At 40.1% G+C, this 17,618-nt stretch overlaps 2 protein-coding genes across 2 annotated transcripts; both read left to right on the top strand.

Moving 5' to 3' along the window:
• The first annotated feature begins 4,967 nt into the window (after nt 1–4,967).
• LOC102712237 (BEL1-like homeodomain protein 7) lies at nt 4,968–10,861 on the top strand. Its single transcript, XM_006650344.3, has 6 exons — nt 4,968–5,473; nt 6,575–6,679; nt 7,320–8,264; nt 8,956–9,332; nt 9,414–9,474; nt 9,894–10,861. The coding sequence occupies exons 3-6, from the start codon at nt 7,422–7,424 to the stop codon at nt 10,542–10,544; spliced, it is 1,932 nt and encodes a 643-aa protein (XP_006650407.1). The 5' UTR covers nt 4,968–5,473; nt 6,575–6,679; nt 7,320–7,421; the 3' UTR covers nt 10,545–10,861.
• A 3,312-nt stretch (nt 10,862–14,173) lies between these two features.
• Nucleotides 14,174–17,014, top strand: LOC102718257 (BEL1-like homeodomain protein 11). The gene is made up of 4 exons (XM_015835183.2): nt 14,174–14,657; nt 14,782–15,209; nt 15,757–15,817; nt 16,508–17,014. Exons 1-4 carry the CDS (start codon nt 14,208–14,210, stop codon nt 16,631–16,633), a joined length of 1,065 nt encoding a protein of 354 aa, XP_015690669.2. The 5' UTR covers nt 14,174–14,207; the 3' UTR covers nt 16,634–17,014.
• Nucleotides 17,015–17,618: the final 604 nt, after the last annotated feature.

The following is a 17,618-nucleotide window of genomic DNA, read 5'->3' as shown; positions in this document are numbered from 1 at the left end:
CTAAATAGTCTAATGGATGATTGTTTGTCTTTTTTTCATGAAAAAACCAAACAATATATTTGTAAATTAACAATAATTTATGAATAAAACTATTATATACGTATCCCAAGGCTAAAAGATAAACTTCGGTGAAAGACCCTAAAATTAGATCCAAATTTAAAGTTGAAAAAAAATCAAATTTCGTTTATAAGCATAAGTAGATGCGAAAAGACGGGGTATTATTAAATGTTAGTTGTATGATGCAGCAAATAAACCAGGAGCCAGAAATTGAAAAAGAAAGCTTTCTAAATGCTCACCACTTAGTTTCCCGCCAATTATTTATTAGAATCCCTAAACAGAACCATAATCTAGCTTGAATGCTTGATCACGGGGAAGCATCAAGCACGCATATGCCTATCAGGAGGACTACTATCCCAATGGAGTTATGCAATTCACAGCATCGGTGCACATTCAAACCTAACTATTTCACAAAATAATGCGACTTTGCAAAGGAATCGGGGAAATTATTCATACGAATTTCAAACAAGTTCTTTACATAAATATTATAAACTCACAAAGAGCCTAGGTTTTAAGATGAAGAGATGGCAAGAAGACAGCAGTAGCGCATCTCTCAAATTTAAATTGGTTTGCAAGTGCATGCACATGTTTCCTATACTAATTTGCATAGTTAATTATGCCTCAGGCTAAATCCTCTGGTTTAAAGAGAGAAAAACATGTGGTAGCTAGTATGTGTCACGTGTGCTAAGGTCATGATAAAAAAAGTGCAAGTGCCTCCATGCCATGCGCATGCACAATGAGGAAAAGGTGATGCCGTCACTTCACCTCTCTGGTGCAACTTGAGCACAACAGTAAAAAAATGATACTACTACTCCATTTGTACAGCACAGGTTCAGATTTTTTTTTGTTAATTTGCCGGGTCGAACCTGTATTGTGAAAATCGGGAGGAAAAACTTTACGAATTCTATAATACTAATGGATTCTTTGAAACAAATACATTTTATAAAATTTCAAAGAAATGAAGAATTCTTTAAAGAATTTTCATGGGAAACAGTATAATTCCTAAAAATAAGGTTATGGTTGTGGAGTAAGTTGCACCATATTAAATTAAAATAACATATGCGTGACATGCGTATTATCACAAGCATATATGAGACGCCGTTAGAACATTGATAATGATACTAAGGAAATAAAGTTCATGTTCAATACCACGTTACTGTTACGTTAATTATAAGATTGATCAAGTCTCTAGACTACTCTTTTTAGACAAAAGAATAGTCAAATCACCGATAATAACACCAGAGATAATTTTTTGATAATTAGAAATGAGTATTTATGGTTGTAGAAATATTTTATTGACACCATCTTTTTATGCAAAATAAGAAAATTCTTTAATCTGTCAAATGATGCATCACTGTGGAATATTTTCCAATCATTAAAGTATATGTGTAACTCCTGATAGTAACAAAGGAGAAACACAACCAATGAAAATATCATTAGTTATCACTTTGTTAAAAAGTGTCATCTATTTTCTAAAATTAAAAAGAATCCATGCGATAAATATTTGCTAGGCATTATATAATTACTTAATATTTGATTGAAACATTTTTTATGTAATATAAGAAGACACAAATAAATTTTTTAAACTCATAAAGCTAGACTTTAAATACATGCTATTTTGAGAATTGCATATTTGTTTTGTCATTTCATATATACAAACGTAAATAAGTTCTTATTTATTATAAGAAGATGAGTAGTTATATTAGATGCAAAACATGTTTTGCGAAAATAGCTTTCAATATATTAGCTATATAGAGTTTTAATTTTGTGTTAATATTAGATAATATAAATAAATTATTTAATTAAATTAGCCTCGCAATGTTTGAACTTGTCTTTGTAGTGATTATAAAATTAGTGAATTAATTTGTTGTTACAATGTTTCTGAAATTAGTATATAAACTTGACATTGCATGTATTGGAATCACCATCCAAACTTGAAAACTTTTAATTGCAATGTGCCAAACTATAATTAATTAGTTATGTAAATCTACGATACACTACTAATTGGTAAATCGTTGCTATTTTGTTCAGAGTTTATTAAAATAATAATTAGATTAATAAATCTTCAAATATTTGATATATATGGTTGTATTTAATTTTTTTTATATCTTATTTGCAACGTAGAGTTCAAAGCCGAGGCTTGTACGGTCGTACCCTCCGAGCAGCACTTGCAGGTTTTTATTCCACCGAAAAAAAAAAGAAAAATAAAAACATTTACAACTCTACCCCTGCCCACGCGGCCGTCCTCTCGTCACGACACGTGCACTGCACTACACGCCTCTCTCGACTCCCAACCGCCGCCGCGCGCCACCGAGCAGCCACCAGCAACGGCGGCGGCCGGAGAAGAAAAAAAAAAAAAGGAGACGCCGCTCGTCCACCGCCGGAACGAGAAACTGCGGCTCCGCTCCGGGCTCACGCCGCGACGAGGCAACCGATCGAGACCACCAACCCCTCCTCCCCTCCCCTCCCCTCAGCTTGGCCCGCCGCCGATGTGGAGCGCCGCGGGAGAGGTCCCCCCGCCCCGCGGGCCGCGCGCAGTGAAGGTGAAGGCACCGGGCGTCTCCATTTGGTGCGAAAAGAAGCCGGTGAGAGAGAGAGAGGGAGAGGGGGACCCCAATCAATCTATCACAAACACAGGCGGCACAGCCTCTCTCCCTCCCCACCCCACCCCGTGGGACCACACCAACAACAACGACCCCTACTGGCCACACCTTCGCTACGCGTACCCACAGGATGTGCACGCCAACCTTTCGGTACAAGTAAGTACTGCCACACCCCTCCTCCTGTCTTTCCGATTATAAGACATTTCAGACTATTTTGTTTTTTAAGAATAAAACTTTGACTAACGATTACCGTATTAGATATAGTTTTCATGATGTAATTTTTTTATCCAGAATGGATTTCTTATTATTATACTTTTGTGTCGGATGATAAATTAATAGAGTAGCCATTGATCAAATATTTTATCATTATATAAAATAAAATGTCTTGTGTATTAAATAAAACAGAGGAAGCAACATTAATAAAACATGGTTGTGCAGTACTTTTATGAGTATAAAACTAGTAATATGTATTTATTCTAGATTAAAAATAGGAAGAAAACGATGAAAGTACCTTCAGGCTTAGTGATATATATTGAAAACAAGATGGGGTATAAGAGTTGATATTAGACCATGATCATTACTCATCATGGGTGGCTTTAATACCTATATAAGACATAAGGCCCGACGTGGAACATGTATACTTCAAACTCATATATATATATATATATATATATATATATATATATATAATTTTTTATGTTCTACGGTGCTTATTGATAGAATAAAAAAAATAAAGTGAGTCTCAAATAAGAAAAAAATAAGAGCATTTATTCTTATGTACAACCCAAATAGCTATGGACAACTTTAGCAGCTAATAATATAATGATTACACTCATGATATATAAATATATGAAGACGGTTCATATAAGGATATTTATTTTACAGTGACTACTTGTGTAATACATTTGTGATGCCCTAAGTGAGTGAGTGTAGCGTTTTTCCTTTTTATGTGTGGTGAGGTCCCCTCCATCTGAGCTTTCTCCTTGGGACTTTGATGCCACATGTGATAAATCCTCTGCCCATGTCTTTGTCCAGAAATGATTTGATGATCTTGCATATCTCTGCGTTTAGCTGGCGTACCATCGTAGAGCAAACGTCCAGCGTGCTGCCATTTATTGCGCTTGTAGTGTACTATAGGGCGCTGCATACTGACAGATATGGAATTTTGCTAGAGCAAATCTACCTTTCCCTCCATTTAATAACACTAGATGGGATTTCTGTTGTACCATTGGTTACACCATATTTATGCAACATCCAAGTTAAATTGGAGTAGAGGGAAGCCAGTGAACTTTGGTCTAACCCTTGAAGTTGAACTATCATTTTTTTTACACAAGTTGAATGACTGTGCTTTGTTACCTGTGAAGGAGTCATCCTTTTGCTTGTTTAAGGAAAAAAAAAAGCAACATATTTGCAAACGAAAAATAATTTATAAATATAGCTTTTATATATATGTTCTTAGTGACCCAAAAGCTAAGATTAAAAAGTAAACTATGATAACAACTCCTAAATCAACTCTAAATTAAAGGTTAAAATTTTAAATTTTGGCTTATAAGAGCAAAAGCGAAAAGATGAGGTAAAAATAAAACATTATAATATTATCTAAAATAAACAAGAATTTATTTACCCATCATTTTACTATAGGGAATGCTGACATTAATATGGTTTTGTTGCTATTCATTTGCATTTATGGTTCATTTTAAAATTAAGAAGCTCTGGGAGTAATTTAGAAAATTAACAATGATAATAGGTGAAATGATAGATTCGCCGTTATAACTACTCTCTTCTTTTAGGAAGTGTAGATGACAAAATAATAATATAAATCTACAAAATACTTATGTACCATTTGTCAAACCATACAAATTTTTGCAAGATTTTAAAGCATGGCGGAGCAAGCCCAATTGCACGGTTTTACGCACTTCACTTTTCTAAGAAATGATAGATAAGGGTACTTGTAAGAGTTCTAGGCATACCAAACGATAGTAAACTATAATTTATACCCTTTGCCCAAAAAATAAACAAAGTTGGTACACTGGAGGCTTTTTTTTTCCTTTGTTCTCATCTACAGAATATATAGTATCATAATTGGCGTTTAGACTTAAGGCCCCCATCTCAATTTTTTCTAAGGATGAACTGGACCGAGCACAATTTGTGCAATGCGAATAAAAAAATATGCACTCCATACCAGTATATATATTAATAATAATACGCGTTATCGTGACGGGAGAAGCAACTGGAAGTTGTGGTGGACACACCGCCAAGAAGGCCAAATTCCTCCAACCAGCTTGCTTGATGAGTAGTAAGTTGGTTTAAACCCCAAACCCCACCCAATAATCGCCCTCCTTAATGATAAACACCAAGAGAAATTAAATACTACATTTTTTTCTTCTAATCTCTTTTGGAGGCCCTCCACAATTACTTTATTTTGGTTGTTGGTGGTAGTGGTGGGTGTTTCTTTTTTTAATTCTATTTATTTATTTATTTTTGTAGCATCAAGAAGGAGAAGGAGGAGAAGAAGGAGAGAGAAGAGAAGAGAAGAGAAGAGGAGAGGAGAGGAGAGGAGAGCTCCTCCTCCCTCTTGCTTTTTTTTTTTCCTCCTCTTTTTCATATTGTTCTCTTGGGATCTGATTTTTGTCCCCATACTGGGAGGGAAAGAGGCAGCAATTGATTTTCTTTCTCTTCTTTGTTCTTGCTCTTCTTCTTCTTCCTCCTCCTCCTCCACTCTTCCTCATCCTCCTCAGCTCTGTGAAGGACAGCTGCTTGACAGCAATCTCTGCTGCCTCTGGTTCTGCCTCCCATGAGGAGCACAACATCAGGTCTACCTCCAATCTTCCTCAGATTTTTTTATCATCCCATCTGCATCATTGGCCTCTGTTGGTTGAAGCAGCAGCAGAAAAAATAAATCTTTTTTTTTTCTTTTGGGGGGGTGCATATTCCCCCGGGATACGTGATTTGCTCTTCTTCTTGCTTCCTTCTGGATTTGTGTTGTCTGATTTTGGTGGGTGCAACTAATCCTTTTTGTTTTGGTTTTCCCGAGCGGTGTTGATGACCTCAATCATTGGTTTGGTCTCTGGTCTCTCTGAATTATGTGTGGTGTTCGTGCGAGAGTGCACGGGGTTTGGCTGCTTTGTTGAGAGCGGCGGTAGAGCCTATCGTCTCTGAATTTGCGAGGTTTCTTGGTGTTTCTGCGTATTCGGTTGACTTGGGGATCCGTGATTATGGAAGCTCCATCTGGAAATTTTAGTGGATTGGAGACCTTTTGGTGATGTTTGAGCTGGTTTTCTGGAGAAACTGAAGGTATGGTGTTTCTGCAGTTTAAGTTGGTGTTCTTTTACATCCTCTCACCTCAAAAGCTCTTGTCTTTGGCTTCAGAATCCATGTCTGTCTTTCTTGAATTTTGGGTCTCATGGAGTTCTTGGTAGCTCAACCACCATTTGGTGTTGAGAGAGGAGCCTCTGGGTTTCTACCAGATGTTTCTCCAGCCACCGGCAGAGCTTTTGGGGGGAAGATGGCAGAATTGAGCTTGATTACAGTGGAGTCTCTCTTTGATTTGCGACTTGTTCATGAGCCTTCTAATTTCTGTGGATGTCTGCATGAAAGCCATGCTCATAAAAAGCTCGGTTCCTTTTTCTCTCTTCTTTTGTGGAAACGATTCTTGTCTTGGATTGCTATCTTATATTCTTCTTGCAATGGAATTCTTTGCTCTTCTCATCAAAATTTAGGCCTGCCTCATTTTCTATTGCGTGTGGCAACAAAGTTTTTACCTTGGTCATTTCTCCTGGTTTCCACCTCTTTCATATCGTTAAAAACTACTGAAAATTTGAGGTGTAAACAAGTAACATAGTAGCTTTTATTATCCATTTGCTGGTCTCGATTGTCTAGCTACCCATCTGAGGTCATTTTATCTCGTCTTTCAGTGTAATCACAAAGCAAGGAGCCCTCCTATGGCGTTGCTGAGCTTATGAAGGAGCTCTGACGACTACCGGTGCATGCTTCTGCCATCAATCAGTTGACCCAACAAGGTATTTCATTTATGAGTTCTTTCCATTTTCAAGGAAAAAACGTACAAGTATCCGTGGCCTTGAAATTCTTATCTGTGGTATAGAATCAGTTATCTCATCGGGTTCTTGAATGGTTGCCTTATCTTGATCAAGTAGAAAGAATTTATGGCCACATTCTTGCAGTCTTCATTATCTTGGTAAGGTCATAAGGAAGGAGCAAAAGGCCAATAACCTTAGCTAAACTCAGATGAAGGACCACCTGTAGTTCAGTACCTTTAGCCTGCAATTCGGCATCTTACCTTGTCCGTTTATATATCCTCTTGTTTCTTGACCATAACCTCTGTTCTTCCCTACAAAAATGTAAGAAAGAAGAGAACAAAACAGAGGTAACTACTGCCAAGATTGTGGGTCTCAGGCTCTGAGCCTCACTCACTCGTGACTGGCCTCTGTGTATATCCTGTGTCTTTGCAATAGTTGCAGAACCATACTTTTTTTAATAAAAAAGCAAGATCTGGCGATTACATTGTGGTTTTATTTCTCCTTTTTAACTATTTCATCATGTGGTGTAGACTTGAGTGTCTCATAAATAGTTTACCTTTCCCATTTATCTACCTTGTTGATGTCATTGTTTTCTTCAACTTTTTGCTTCCCCCTTTGACAGGCAATTCAATCAGAATTTCGGTTTGGTGAACTCTGTAATTGCTTCCCTGCAGTATCCATGCCTTCACAGTAATCTTGCTAATTGAGTTGTCAAAGCTGCGACATGGCTACTTATTACTCAAGTCCCGGCAATGAAAGAGACTCACAAGCTATGTACCCAGCGGATTCAGGCAATTCATCATATCCTGTGCCATCAGCAATAGGAAACATGTTATATCCTGGCAATGGATCTTCTGGACCATACACGGAATTTAGTGGCATTATCCAACATCAACAGAATTTCATGGAGCTGCCTGGCCATCCAACTGCAATCTCTCAAGATTCATCGGCAAGGGAACCTAACATGGTCTCATCATATACAGAGCAGCGCTCTTTTGGTCCTGCCAAAGATATGAGAAATGAGATGTTGATGCATTTGATGGATGGATCACATAGTGCTGGTGCTGATCTCATCCACAATGATACTCATAACAGTGCGCAGATTGAGTTTGGCCTATTGAACAATCACAATTCAATGAGTGTTGCACCAACACCAGGCCAAGGGTTGTCTCTGAGCCTCAACACGCATATCCTGGCGCCTTCATACCCTTACTGGTCTGCAAAACAAGAGTTGCTAACACCACACTCTTACCAGGGCGATGACAACAGAATGAAGAATATGCAATCTGAGGCCTCACAGGCAATCCGACACTCGAAGTATCTGAAAGCAGCACAAGAATTGCTTGATGAGGTCGTCAGTGTTTGGAAGAGTATAAAACAGAAAGCACAGAAAGACCAGGCTGAGGCAGGAAAATCAGATAACAAAGAAGCCGATGGGGGTTCGAAAGGTGAGGGGGTATCTTCCAACCCACAGGAGTCTACTGCCAATGCTGCACCTGAGCTTTCTGCTGCTGAGAAACAGGAGCTACAGAATAAGATGGCAAAACTTATGGCGATGTTGGATGAGGTGTGTGAATCTGTTGCCATTCTTTTTCTCAAAAAAAGAAAACTGTTTTATTTGAAACAAAAGGCTTAAAAAAATGTGTCCCCCTTCTCTATTCTTCTCTATTGAACTCAAATTGAAGTGTCTTAAATGCTGGGCTAAGTGTTATACTGATAATCAGCACAAAGATCAATAGTGACTGAAAGATTATGCATACTAATATGAGCGAGCTTAATCTAGACACTCCAAAGTAAAGTTCCAGAAACAAATACTTGTCTAGTGGTAGTTGTAGCTTATATCTCTCACATGTCAAAAGTCAATTGTGCTGTCCTTCCTTCCGTTATCTTGTTAGAATAATATTGGTTGGACACTGGAATCTCCACCAAATCAGTGTTAGATATGATGTTAGTATTCACTGTTAACATAGATGGGCCATATAATCCACAGTTCAGAGTTGTTTGACTTATTGATAAAAAAAGTTTGGCTTCTTACAAGAGCTTCATAAGTTGGGCTTCTTGCAGAAGTTAGAGAGATGGGTCAACTTCAAGGCCTTGAAACTAACTAGTCTAGGTGGGTTTATTAGCTTTTCAAATAAAGCCTTTATCTTCTAAATGCTCAAGTTGACTGGAGTTTCAGTAAGATGAGTAGTGGTTTTACAGGCAATCTTTTTATATTCTTATTGGTTCATCAACACGCCATTTCTTTTAATTTTCAGGTGGACCGAAAGTACAAACACTATTATCATCAAATGCAAATTGTTGTCTCATCTTTTGATATGGTTGCTGGGTCTGGAGCTGCCAAGCCTTATACTGCAGTTGCCCTTCAAACAATATCAAAACACTTCAGATGTCTCAAAGATGCTATCAATGATCAGATCAATGTTATCCGGAAGAAACTAGGAGAGGAGGAGAGTTCATCTGGTAAAGAGGGAAAATTAACACGCCTCCGTTATATTGACCAGCAGTTAAGACAGCAGCGCGCTTTCCAGCAGTATGGTTTGTTACAGCAAAATGCTTGGAGGCCGCAGAGGGGACTGCCTGAAAACTCAGTTTCAATTCTTCGTGCTTGGCTTTTTGAGCACTTCCTTCACCCGTAAGTGCCTTTTTATTTGTACACTCGTTTCCATTCGCCTGTTTTTGCTTTTGTCATAATGACACTTTGTTGCTTTGTTAGGTATCCAAAAGATTCTGAAAAGCTAATGCTAGCAAGACAAACTGGCTTAACAAGAAGTCAGGTATTTTTTTTTTCTATCATACAAAGATAACCTGTTATCTTAAAGTTATAACATAGTTACCAATCATTGGCATGTGTCGACATAAGTAAAATATATGGTCACATGTTGGAATTACTAATGCATCTCAGTGTATACCCATGCGCTGCAAAATCTATGCCATGTTGTGGGGAAACTGTTTATTATCTGCATGCATATCATCCTTTTTCTCAGAATAAGTCATCTGCAATTCATTAAACCTTATTCCATCAGTTCTGGAATCATACTCTGTTGGAACAATGGATGCTATACCATTTTGGCTTTGAATGCATATCCAATTATTTGTAAATTCAACCTGTCTCTCTGCAGAACTTTGCACTATGCATCAAGTGATTGGATAGAATTAGTTTCTGAACTAACCAATATTCTTCTTTGTCTCCTAGATTTCAAATTGGTTCATAAATGCCCGTGTTCGCTTGTGGAAACCGATGATTGAAGACATGTATAAAGAAGAGATTGGGGAGGCAGATCTTGACTCAAACTCCTCTTCCGACAACGTGCCAAGAAGCAAGGACAAAATAGCAACATCTGAAGATAAGGAGGATCTGAAAAGCTCTCTGAGCCAGACCTGTCAACCAAGTCAATTGGGTGAATCCAAAGCCAACATCGGGATGATGAACCTTGGTGGAGCACCAGCCAGCTTCCACAATGAAGGCAACCAAGACGACAGCTTCATGAACCTAATGTTGAAGGACCAAAGGCCGGGCGAAGCCGAAGGCAGCCTCCTCCATGATGCCGTAGTGCATCATTCCGACGAGAATGCTCGGTTCATGGCTTATCATTTGTCAGGGATCGGGAGATATGGGAACAGCAACGTGTCATTGACACTAGGCTTACAGCATGCTGAGAACAGACTTTCAGTTCAGAACACTCATCAGCCAGGTTTCACCGGTGCCGGAGAAGAAGAAATTTACAACTCCACTGCTTCTATTGGTGTTGCTGCAGCGGCCTCTTCAGACTATGAATCCACGAACCAAATAGATCAACGGCAACGGTTTGAACCGTCGCCTCTAATGCATGATTTTGTGGCCTAGATGGTCGAAATACCAAAAACATGGTGGCAAAATTTGCCCGGGGGAGCATTTGTAATTTGTAGTGCAAGAATAACATGCCTGAAAAAGCATGGAAATTGTAGCTGTAGTTTGCATTTGGTACAGAAGAGGGGGGTATAGCATGAAATGTAATATAATTAAGTTTAGTTGGTGGGGGGTTATAGGGGTAAAGAATCCTGTAAAGATGGAATACATCATACATGTAAAAGATTATGATTTTCAGAACCATGCTGTAAAAAAAGAACACCTGTAATAACTACTTGTCATCCAGGTATATATTGTTCAGCCTATTGACAAAAGAAAAAAAGAAAGAAAGGTAGAAAAGAAGAGAGATCAATGGACAGATTGCTGGAGAATCTTCAGCTTTCTGTTCTGCTTCTGCAAGTTGATGCTTCACGCTTTATGTTACTGGAGTTGAGCACCAGCTGTATTTTACTCTCCTTTTTATTCATCTCTGTGGAAATGGTTTCTGTCAGTCCATCCACTGTTTGTCATTTTCATTTTTCATGACAATTTTAAATTCTTATTGGCAGCCCTTGCCGGTGCAGGATTGAAGCTGCAGTGGTTGCCCAGGCCCTGCAGGGACTGGCTCTTTGCATTTTTTGTACGAGTAAATGCGCCATGTTGCTGTCATGTGGGCCCCGGGAATGGCACTCCAGCTATGGCTTCTCTGTGTTGTGGGTTCGATGACTCCAAAGACTTAACAACCACCACTTGTCAATTATTGAGGAGCTGGATGAGCTGTGGCTTTGTGATGTGATCGTGATTTGTTATGGAATCAGTGAAACCCTATAGTTAGAACTTAGGACCAATTTTTATACAGACAACTGAAATCAAATCCTGCGTCTGTATCACATGATGCACACAACCAAAACTTTGGATCAATGTGGTCTGTTAGATTGTTTGGATTGAAAAGTTTCTCTTTCTTACCAGAAACCGCAGACCTATAACTATCCTATTGTCTAAACTAGAACTGATTGGACAGTCCATATGAAAACAAAAGAAGTTACAACTAAATTGGATCAAATTCATCGAATTCCTACCTTAAAAAATGTAGATTATCGAGGAACAAGTGTCGTTTTCCAGAAGCCTTTTGAGGCATTTTTTCAAGACGAACCAGGGGGCGGGGGTGATTGTTTGCTTTTTATAAAGAAAGTCAAGCGACATATTTGCTAGTAAAACATAATTTGTAAATAAAAGTTTTATATACGAATTTTATTGACCTAAAAGCCAACGTTAAAAAATAAGCTTCGGTGAAAAAAATCCTAAAATCAACTTAAAATTTAAGGTTAGAAATTTGTCTTATACGCATAAGTATAAGCAAAAAGATGAGGGTGCTAAAATATAATTGAACCCAAGAGTTCAAGAACCATACCTCCACTAAACTAGTTAGGCCGGTTCCTAAAGTTACAAACTTAAATTGTCGATTAAAATCTAATTGCCTTTTATCCCGAAACGAAATCAGCTGACAGAAGTTCCTTCATCAATCGTCACCACTGGCTTCGTATAATTAATTACAATTTATTACTATTCAGGAAGGAGACGAAAGTTGATGACATTGTGTCATGTCCTTTCGTGTGTATATGTACAGATATATTTATTTTTTCTGTTTTTCCCTGTCTTCTCTGTTACTGACTTGCTGTGTCACACATAGCTCCTCTGTTCAACCTGAGCACAGGCATAGCTTAAAAAAAAAGGATAATAGCTCTTTTATCCAATGTTTAAAACTGGCATATATTTGTAGTAAAATTTGATATTTCCACCATTCAGTATACTTAAATGCACCTCACATTAGATTCACTGCATAGATTACTGCAATAGCAATATCACTATGTCAGGCAGCAGTCTGATCCTCCCATTTATTTCCATGCATGGTTTTTTATTTGAAACAATTGTAAATTTGCCATTATCACAAGTTGAATCCAGACTGTATTTTCTCAATAGGGAAAAAAAATTGTATTGTACAGTACCATCAGTTAGCATATACTAATACTACTATAGGGTTAGAGAAAACATTTAGAAGGTGATAAATCTTTTAAAAGAAGATAATTGCACAGTATCATCAGCTAGCACATTAAAAAAACATTTGGAAGGTGATAGGCGTGCGTCGATTGGTCAAAAGTCACCAGTTCAAAGCTCAAATCAGGCCAGTTTGAACGGCACTGTAGAGATCACCTGAACCAAAAAGGCACCACTGCCCCAGAAAAACAAACAGCAACCCTCCTTCCTCCTCTTCCCTCTTAGGATCAGTCCAATCAATCAATGGACAGCTCCTCTCAATGACACCTCCCAAAAACTGTATTTTGACCTCCTCCTCCTGTTCACTCCCCCTCTCTCTCAGCATCTACCTTTCTCTCTCTAAGAACTGATCACCTGTTGATGTGTGATGTGTCTGTCTATCCATTTATGTGCATGCTACACTTGTTAGTTTGTTACCCTTACCATGCATGATCCAAGTACCACACACACAGGTAGCAGTAGTATGTAGATTTGCAGCAAGACCAAAGTGCTTGCTAGCTGCTTTGCTAGGTTCCATGCACAGGCTCTCTCCCTCTGCATGTCATGTGCACTCCAACTCTCCAAGCAGCCAGCCAGCCAGCAACAGAAGCTGCAGGAGTACCCCAGGAAAAAAAAGCTCTGGGCTTTCCATAGGGTTAGGACACAACCACACAAAGTGGCACAGCCCTGCACACTAGTGAGCATTGCTTGCCCTTTCTTGAGATTCTACAACACATACTATATCTACCTTCCTCTCATCCATTCCACACACACTATACACTAGACAGTACTAAGAAATAGTGTCATAGTGTGTGTGAGGTTGTATAGTAGTGTATATGACTTTGCTGCTGCATCTAGCCAGCACACATACACAGGAAGAGGGAGCTCAGCTGAACCTGAGCTGAGCTATTACTAGCAAGCATACCACTAGCACAATGCATATCCAGTCTCCAAGAAAAGCTACCAAGAAGAGGGTAGATAGGCAGAGAGGAGACAGGACAGTACTCCTGAGTAGCAGTATTGTAGTAGCAGCAACTAGCAAGTATAGTGACAGGGGAAAATAAAAAAAAAAGATGGTGACAAAACAAAATGAGCTACTAGCACTAAAGTTGCAAAGTTTGAATACTATCATGCATGTGGTTGGTGCTGTTTCAATGCAAAGATGATGGTCCAAGGTGCACAGTGGACATGGCCAACCTAGCCAGCCAGCCATCCCAGCTACTGATGAGAGGCAGTATGCAGTATGCAGCTGCAGTAGTAGTATGGCTCAGTGTTTATATATATCTGCAGTGGTGAATGCCCTTTTAGCATACCTCTTTTGTGGCATTTATGCATGTATGCAGCCATAACCATTTGGTCTTCTCTCCACCTCTTGCTGATTCAGTTTCTCTGTACTACTACCAGCACTGATCTAAGGCAAGAGGTATGCACATTGTTTGTCTGTCAATCTCCTAGTTCTGATAAAAGAAAAATAAAGGATCAGTGTAATTATCTTTCTAATCAGTTTGTCAAATCTTATGTGTGCTGATTTGCCCTGAAAAAAATAGTTTCAGGTCACTCACATGACATGGTCACATCCTTAAGTCAGTCAGTTCAGTTGCTTGCAGTTGTTGCGGGTAGTTATCTGAAGATCACAAGCTGACTGACATGGTGGCTACCAAGCAGCTCCACTCTCAGCTATGTGGCGGCCACTGCCAGCTGCACCACCGGCCGGCGCGTCGCGGCGAGGAGATCACCGGCGGCGCCGAGAGTGGTGGTGCCGGCGGGGCATTGGTGGTCCTGACGCTCGGCTCCGGCGCGGCGGCTGAAGACGACGGCCGCCGCTCGCGCTGCTGCTGCCGTTCACGTGCTGCCGGCGCCGCGCCGGAGACGATGGTGTCGGCGCTGCGTGGCTCCAGGTACCTGCTTCCGGCGCAGGAGCTGCTCCGCGAGGCTGTGTCCATGGGGGAGGTGGACCCCGCCATCGCTAGCGCGCGGCGAGGTGACGACGAGGGGCCGATGAGAGAGGGTGGCGATCGCGCTCGGGCGGAGGCGAGCCTCCCGTACGACGGCAAGAGCGGCGGCGTCCAGGCCAAGCTCCTCAGCCTTCTCAGCGAGGTCCGTACAACACAATCCCTTCTTCCATTGCGTCGCACTCATGGTTGATCTATTCCACGAAAGTATGAGATTGGTTCCGAGTGATTAATCCATGGCGCTTCTCGCCGCCGAGTCGGCCACGCAGCTGGAGAGCCGGCACGAGCACTACTTCGGGGAGCTGAGGAGGGTGTCGGCGTCGTTCGAGCCGGCGCTCGGCGCCGGCGCGACGGCCGGGTACACGGCCCTCATGGCGCAGGCCATGTCGCGCCACTTCGGCAACCTGCGGCGCGCCATACTGCGCAAGCTCAGGCTCCACGCCGCGGCGGCGGCTAGGAGGTCGGCGCTGCTGCGGCTGGCCCAGGACGGCGACGAAGAAAACGACGATGACGGGGGCGACGCCGACGCCGACGGCGAAGACGACGACGACGACGAGGACGTGGTGAACAGGTTGGTCCGGCGGACGAAGCACGCGGCGGCGGCGCGGGCGGAGCAGGCGTGGAGGCCGCTCCGGGGATTGCCGGAGGACTCCGTCGCCGTCCTCCGGGCATGGCTCTTCGACCATTTCCTCCACCCGTAAGCTTTTCGCTTCATCAATCTCCCTTAGCTTTCACATATAATCACATTCGATCCTAATATTTGTATTTCACAAATAAAACCAAATAATTTAGACTTCCTTAAGCCAAGTTAAACATTTTTTCCTAAATTTATTTGTAAATGGATCATGTGAAGATTAAAATAACTAGTTTCAATGCAAAATTATTATCTGCAAAGTTCATTCTTAGACTCTAATCAAACTTTTTTGAAGTCTTATTTGTCAATGTGTGTGTGTTTTTCCTATCTATTGATCAACCTTTTCAACACCATATCAATATCTGAAATATACATTTTTAACAAACAATACAACAACTTAAAATTGAAATACTAAGCTTTAGTATGGATCCTTACCAATACGAAGAAAAAAAATTAAAGTTGCATTGTTTTATATAGTGCAAGCTTAGTGTATACATGGTGCAAGAATAGTTAAATTAGATGATATGAATAGCAAAGTTAATTTCCTTAATGAAGATGAGATCAAAATGCTACCACCTAGCTAACAGTTTACATTTAAATAAATATGCAGGTATCCGAATGACCATGAGAAGCTCATGCTGGCCGTGACAACGGGTCTAAGTAGAACCCAAGTACGCAATAAAACTCTATAACTTCATAGCATTAGAATCCATTCATTTATTACTTTCATTCCGTTATAAGACTTTTTAACTTTGACTAAATTTATTTATGTGCTAATAAATATAGATACATATACAAAACATATACATTGATACATATAGGAATCTAGACAAATCTAAAAAGTCAAACAAAATGAGTACTTCTCTCTAACTTTTGAGTCGGTCAGAAAAATAAACAATTTTATCATCATTGAGGAAGTAACTTGAGATATCAAAATTTACTCTCCCATTACTTTCTCAAGAATAGTAAAATTGCTTCCGAAGAATTAACTCCAACTTTACAACTATGCGCATCCCGAATACAATGGCTAGGATGTAATTAATTTTCTAATCTCTTATTTGTAAGATGTTTTACTTTTTTGCTTGTAATAGTTGATTATTTGTCTTGTGGAAATATCATTTATTTTGCTTGTGACTTACTTTATTATCAAAATAATTTTAAGCACGACTTATCATTTTTTATATTTAGACTAAATTTTTAAATAAGACGAAAACATTATAACAAAAAAGTCAAACATCTTATACTATGAATCGGAGGTAGTACCTTAGATGACAAAAAAAACCTGTGGTTGATATGAATGAACACACGAATCATCACATACGGCCTAATGCTTAGCGTGCGTGTGTATATGCATTATGCAGATATCGAACTGGTTCATCAACGCGCGGGTGCGGCTGTGGAAGCCCATGGTGGAGGAGATGTACAACGACGAGTTCTCCGACGACTCCAGGGAGGACGACGTCGGCGGCGCTTCGTCCTCCTCGTGAACTCCTCGCCGGCCGGAGCGGGCGTCCGCTCCAGTTCATCGTCCTCGACGGAGAGCCCGATAAGCTGGGTGACGGACGCATCAGAAGCTATATATATATCGTTCTAAGAATTATTTTTTTCCCGAACTTTTTGGTCGTGTTTCCGAAGAGATTTGCGTTTAGTTTAGTTTTCTAGTGAAGTTTTTGGATGCAGAAGCTTCGGTTTGTGGGTAGTGTAGTTCTCCTTGCCGGAGTGGTCGAACTCGAGACCTGCAGCTCTGGAGGTATTTATTTGAATTGGAAGCGATCAGATAAGCTTCTGAATTGAATGGAGCAGTTAGTGTAAGTTTGCCGGGAAAGCTTGTTGAGAATATTCTGTAGTTCAATCCCAAATTGACAGTATCATCGATCAGGTTGAGAGATCTCGCTGCTTCCGGCTGTTTCTTTTTTACTCCTGCAGTCCTGCTTACTGCTATTCAAGCAGCAAGAAATCGGTTATAATTAAAGGTCAGGGAAAAAGGTGTAGTTTTACTATTCCTGAAAAGGTAACGAAAGGTATCACATTATCTTATCGTATAGAACATACACGGATGGTAAGTGAACGACTATTATAATACTACAGTCTGCTTTGATGGAGGAATTCGTCCGGGTTCACGTTCAAGGATCAGTTCCCTATGACTTAGCTGGGCCTCGGTATTCGGTCCATTTAGAAACCAAATGACTGTAATGGGCCTTTTAGTACAGAGGCCCACAAATTGCTTTCCTGCCAAAACGAAGCATGACAAAACCAGCTAAAAGGCATGTAAAATAAGCCCACATAAAGGCCTGCAAAAATATCCGTAGCCAAACCTGGGGGCAGGTGTCTTTCAGTACTCTCAAATCTCAATGATGAATGCACCCAACGTATGGATGTTCCCAAAATAATTTTATTTTGCACTCATCCCATCTAACAATATATAAAAAAGCTAAAATACTATAACATCCCATACTTTATCATATCTCAATA

Source organism: Oryza brachyantha, chromosome 3, assembly GCF_000231095.2.
Source record: "Oryza brachyantha chromosome 3, ObraRS2, whole genome shotgun sequence".
Lineage (NCBI taxonomy): Eukaryota > Viridiplantae > Streptophyta > Magnoliopsida > Poales > Poaceae > Oryza > Oryza brachyantha.
Note: the sequence above shows the minus strand (reverse complement) of the source record. Positions and strands in the feature narration are given on the sequence as shown.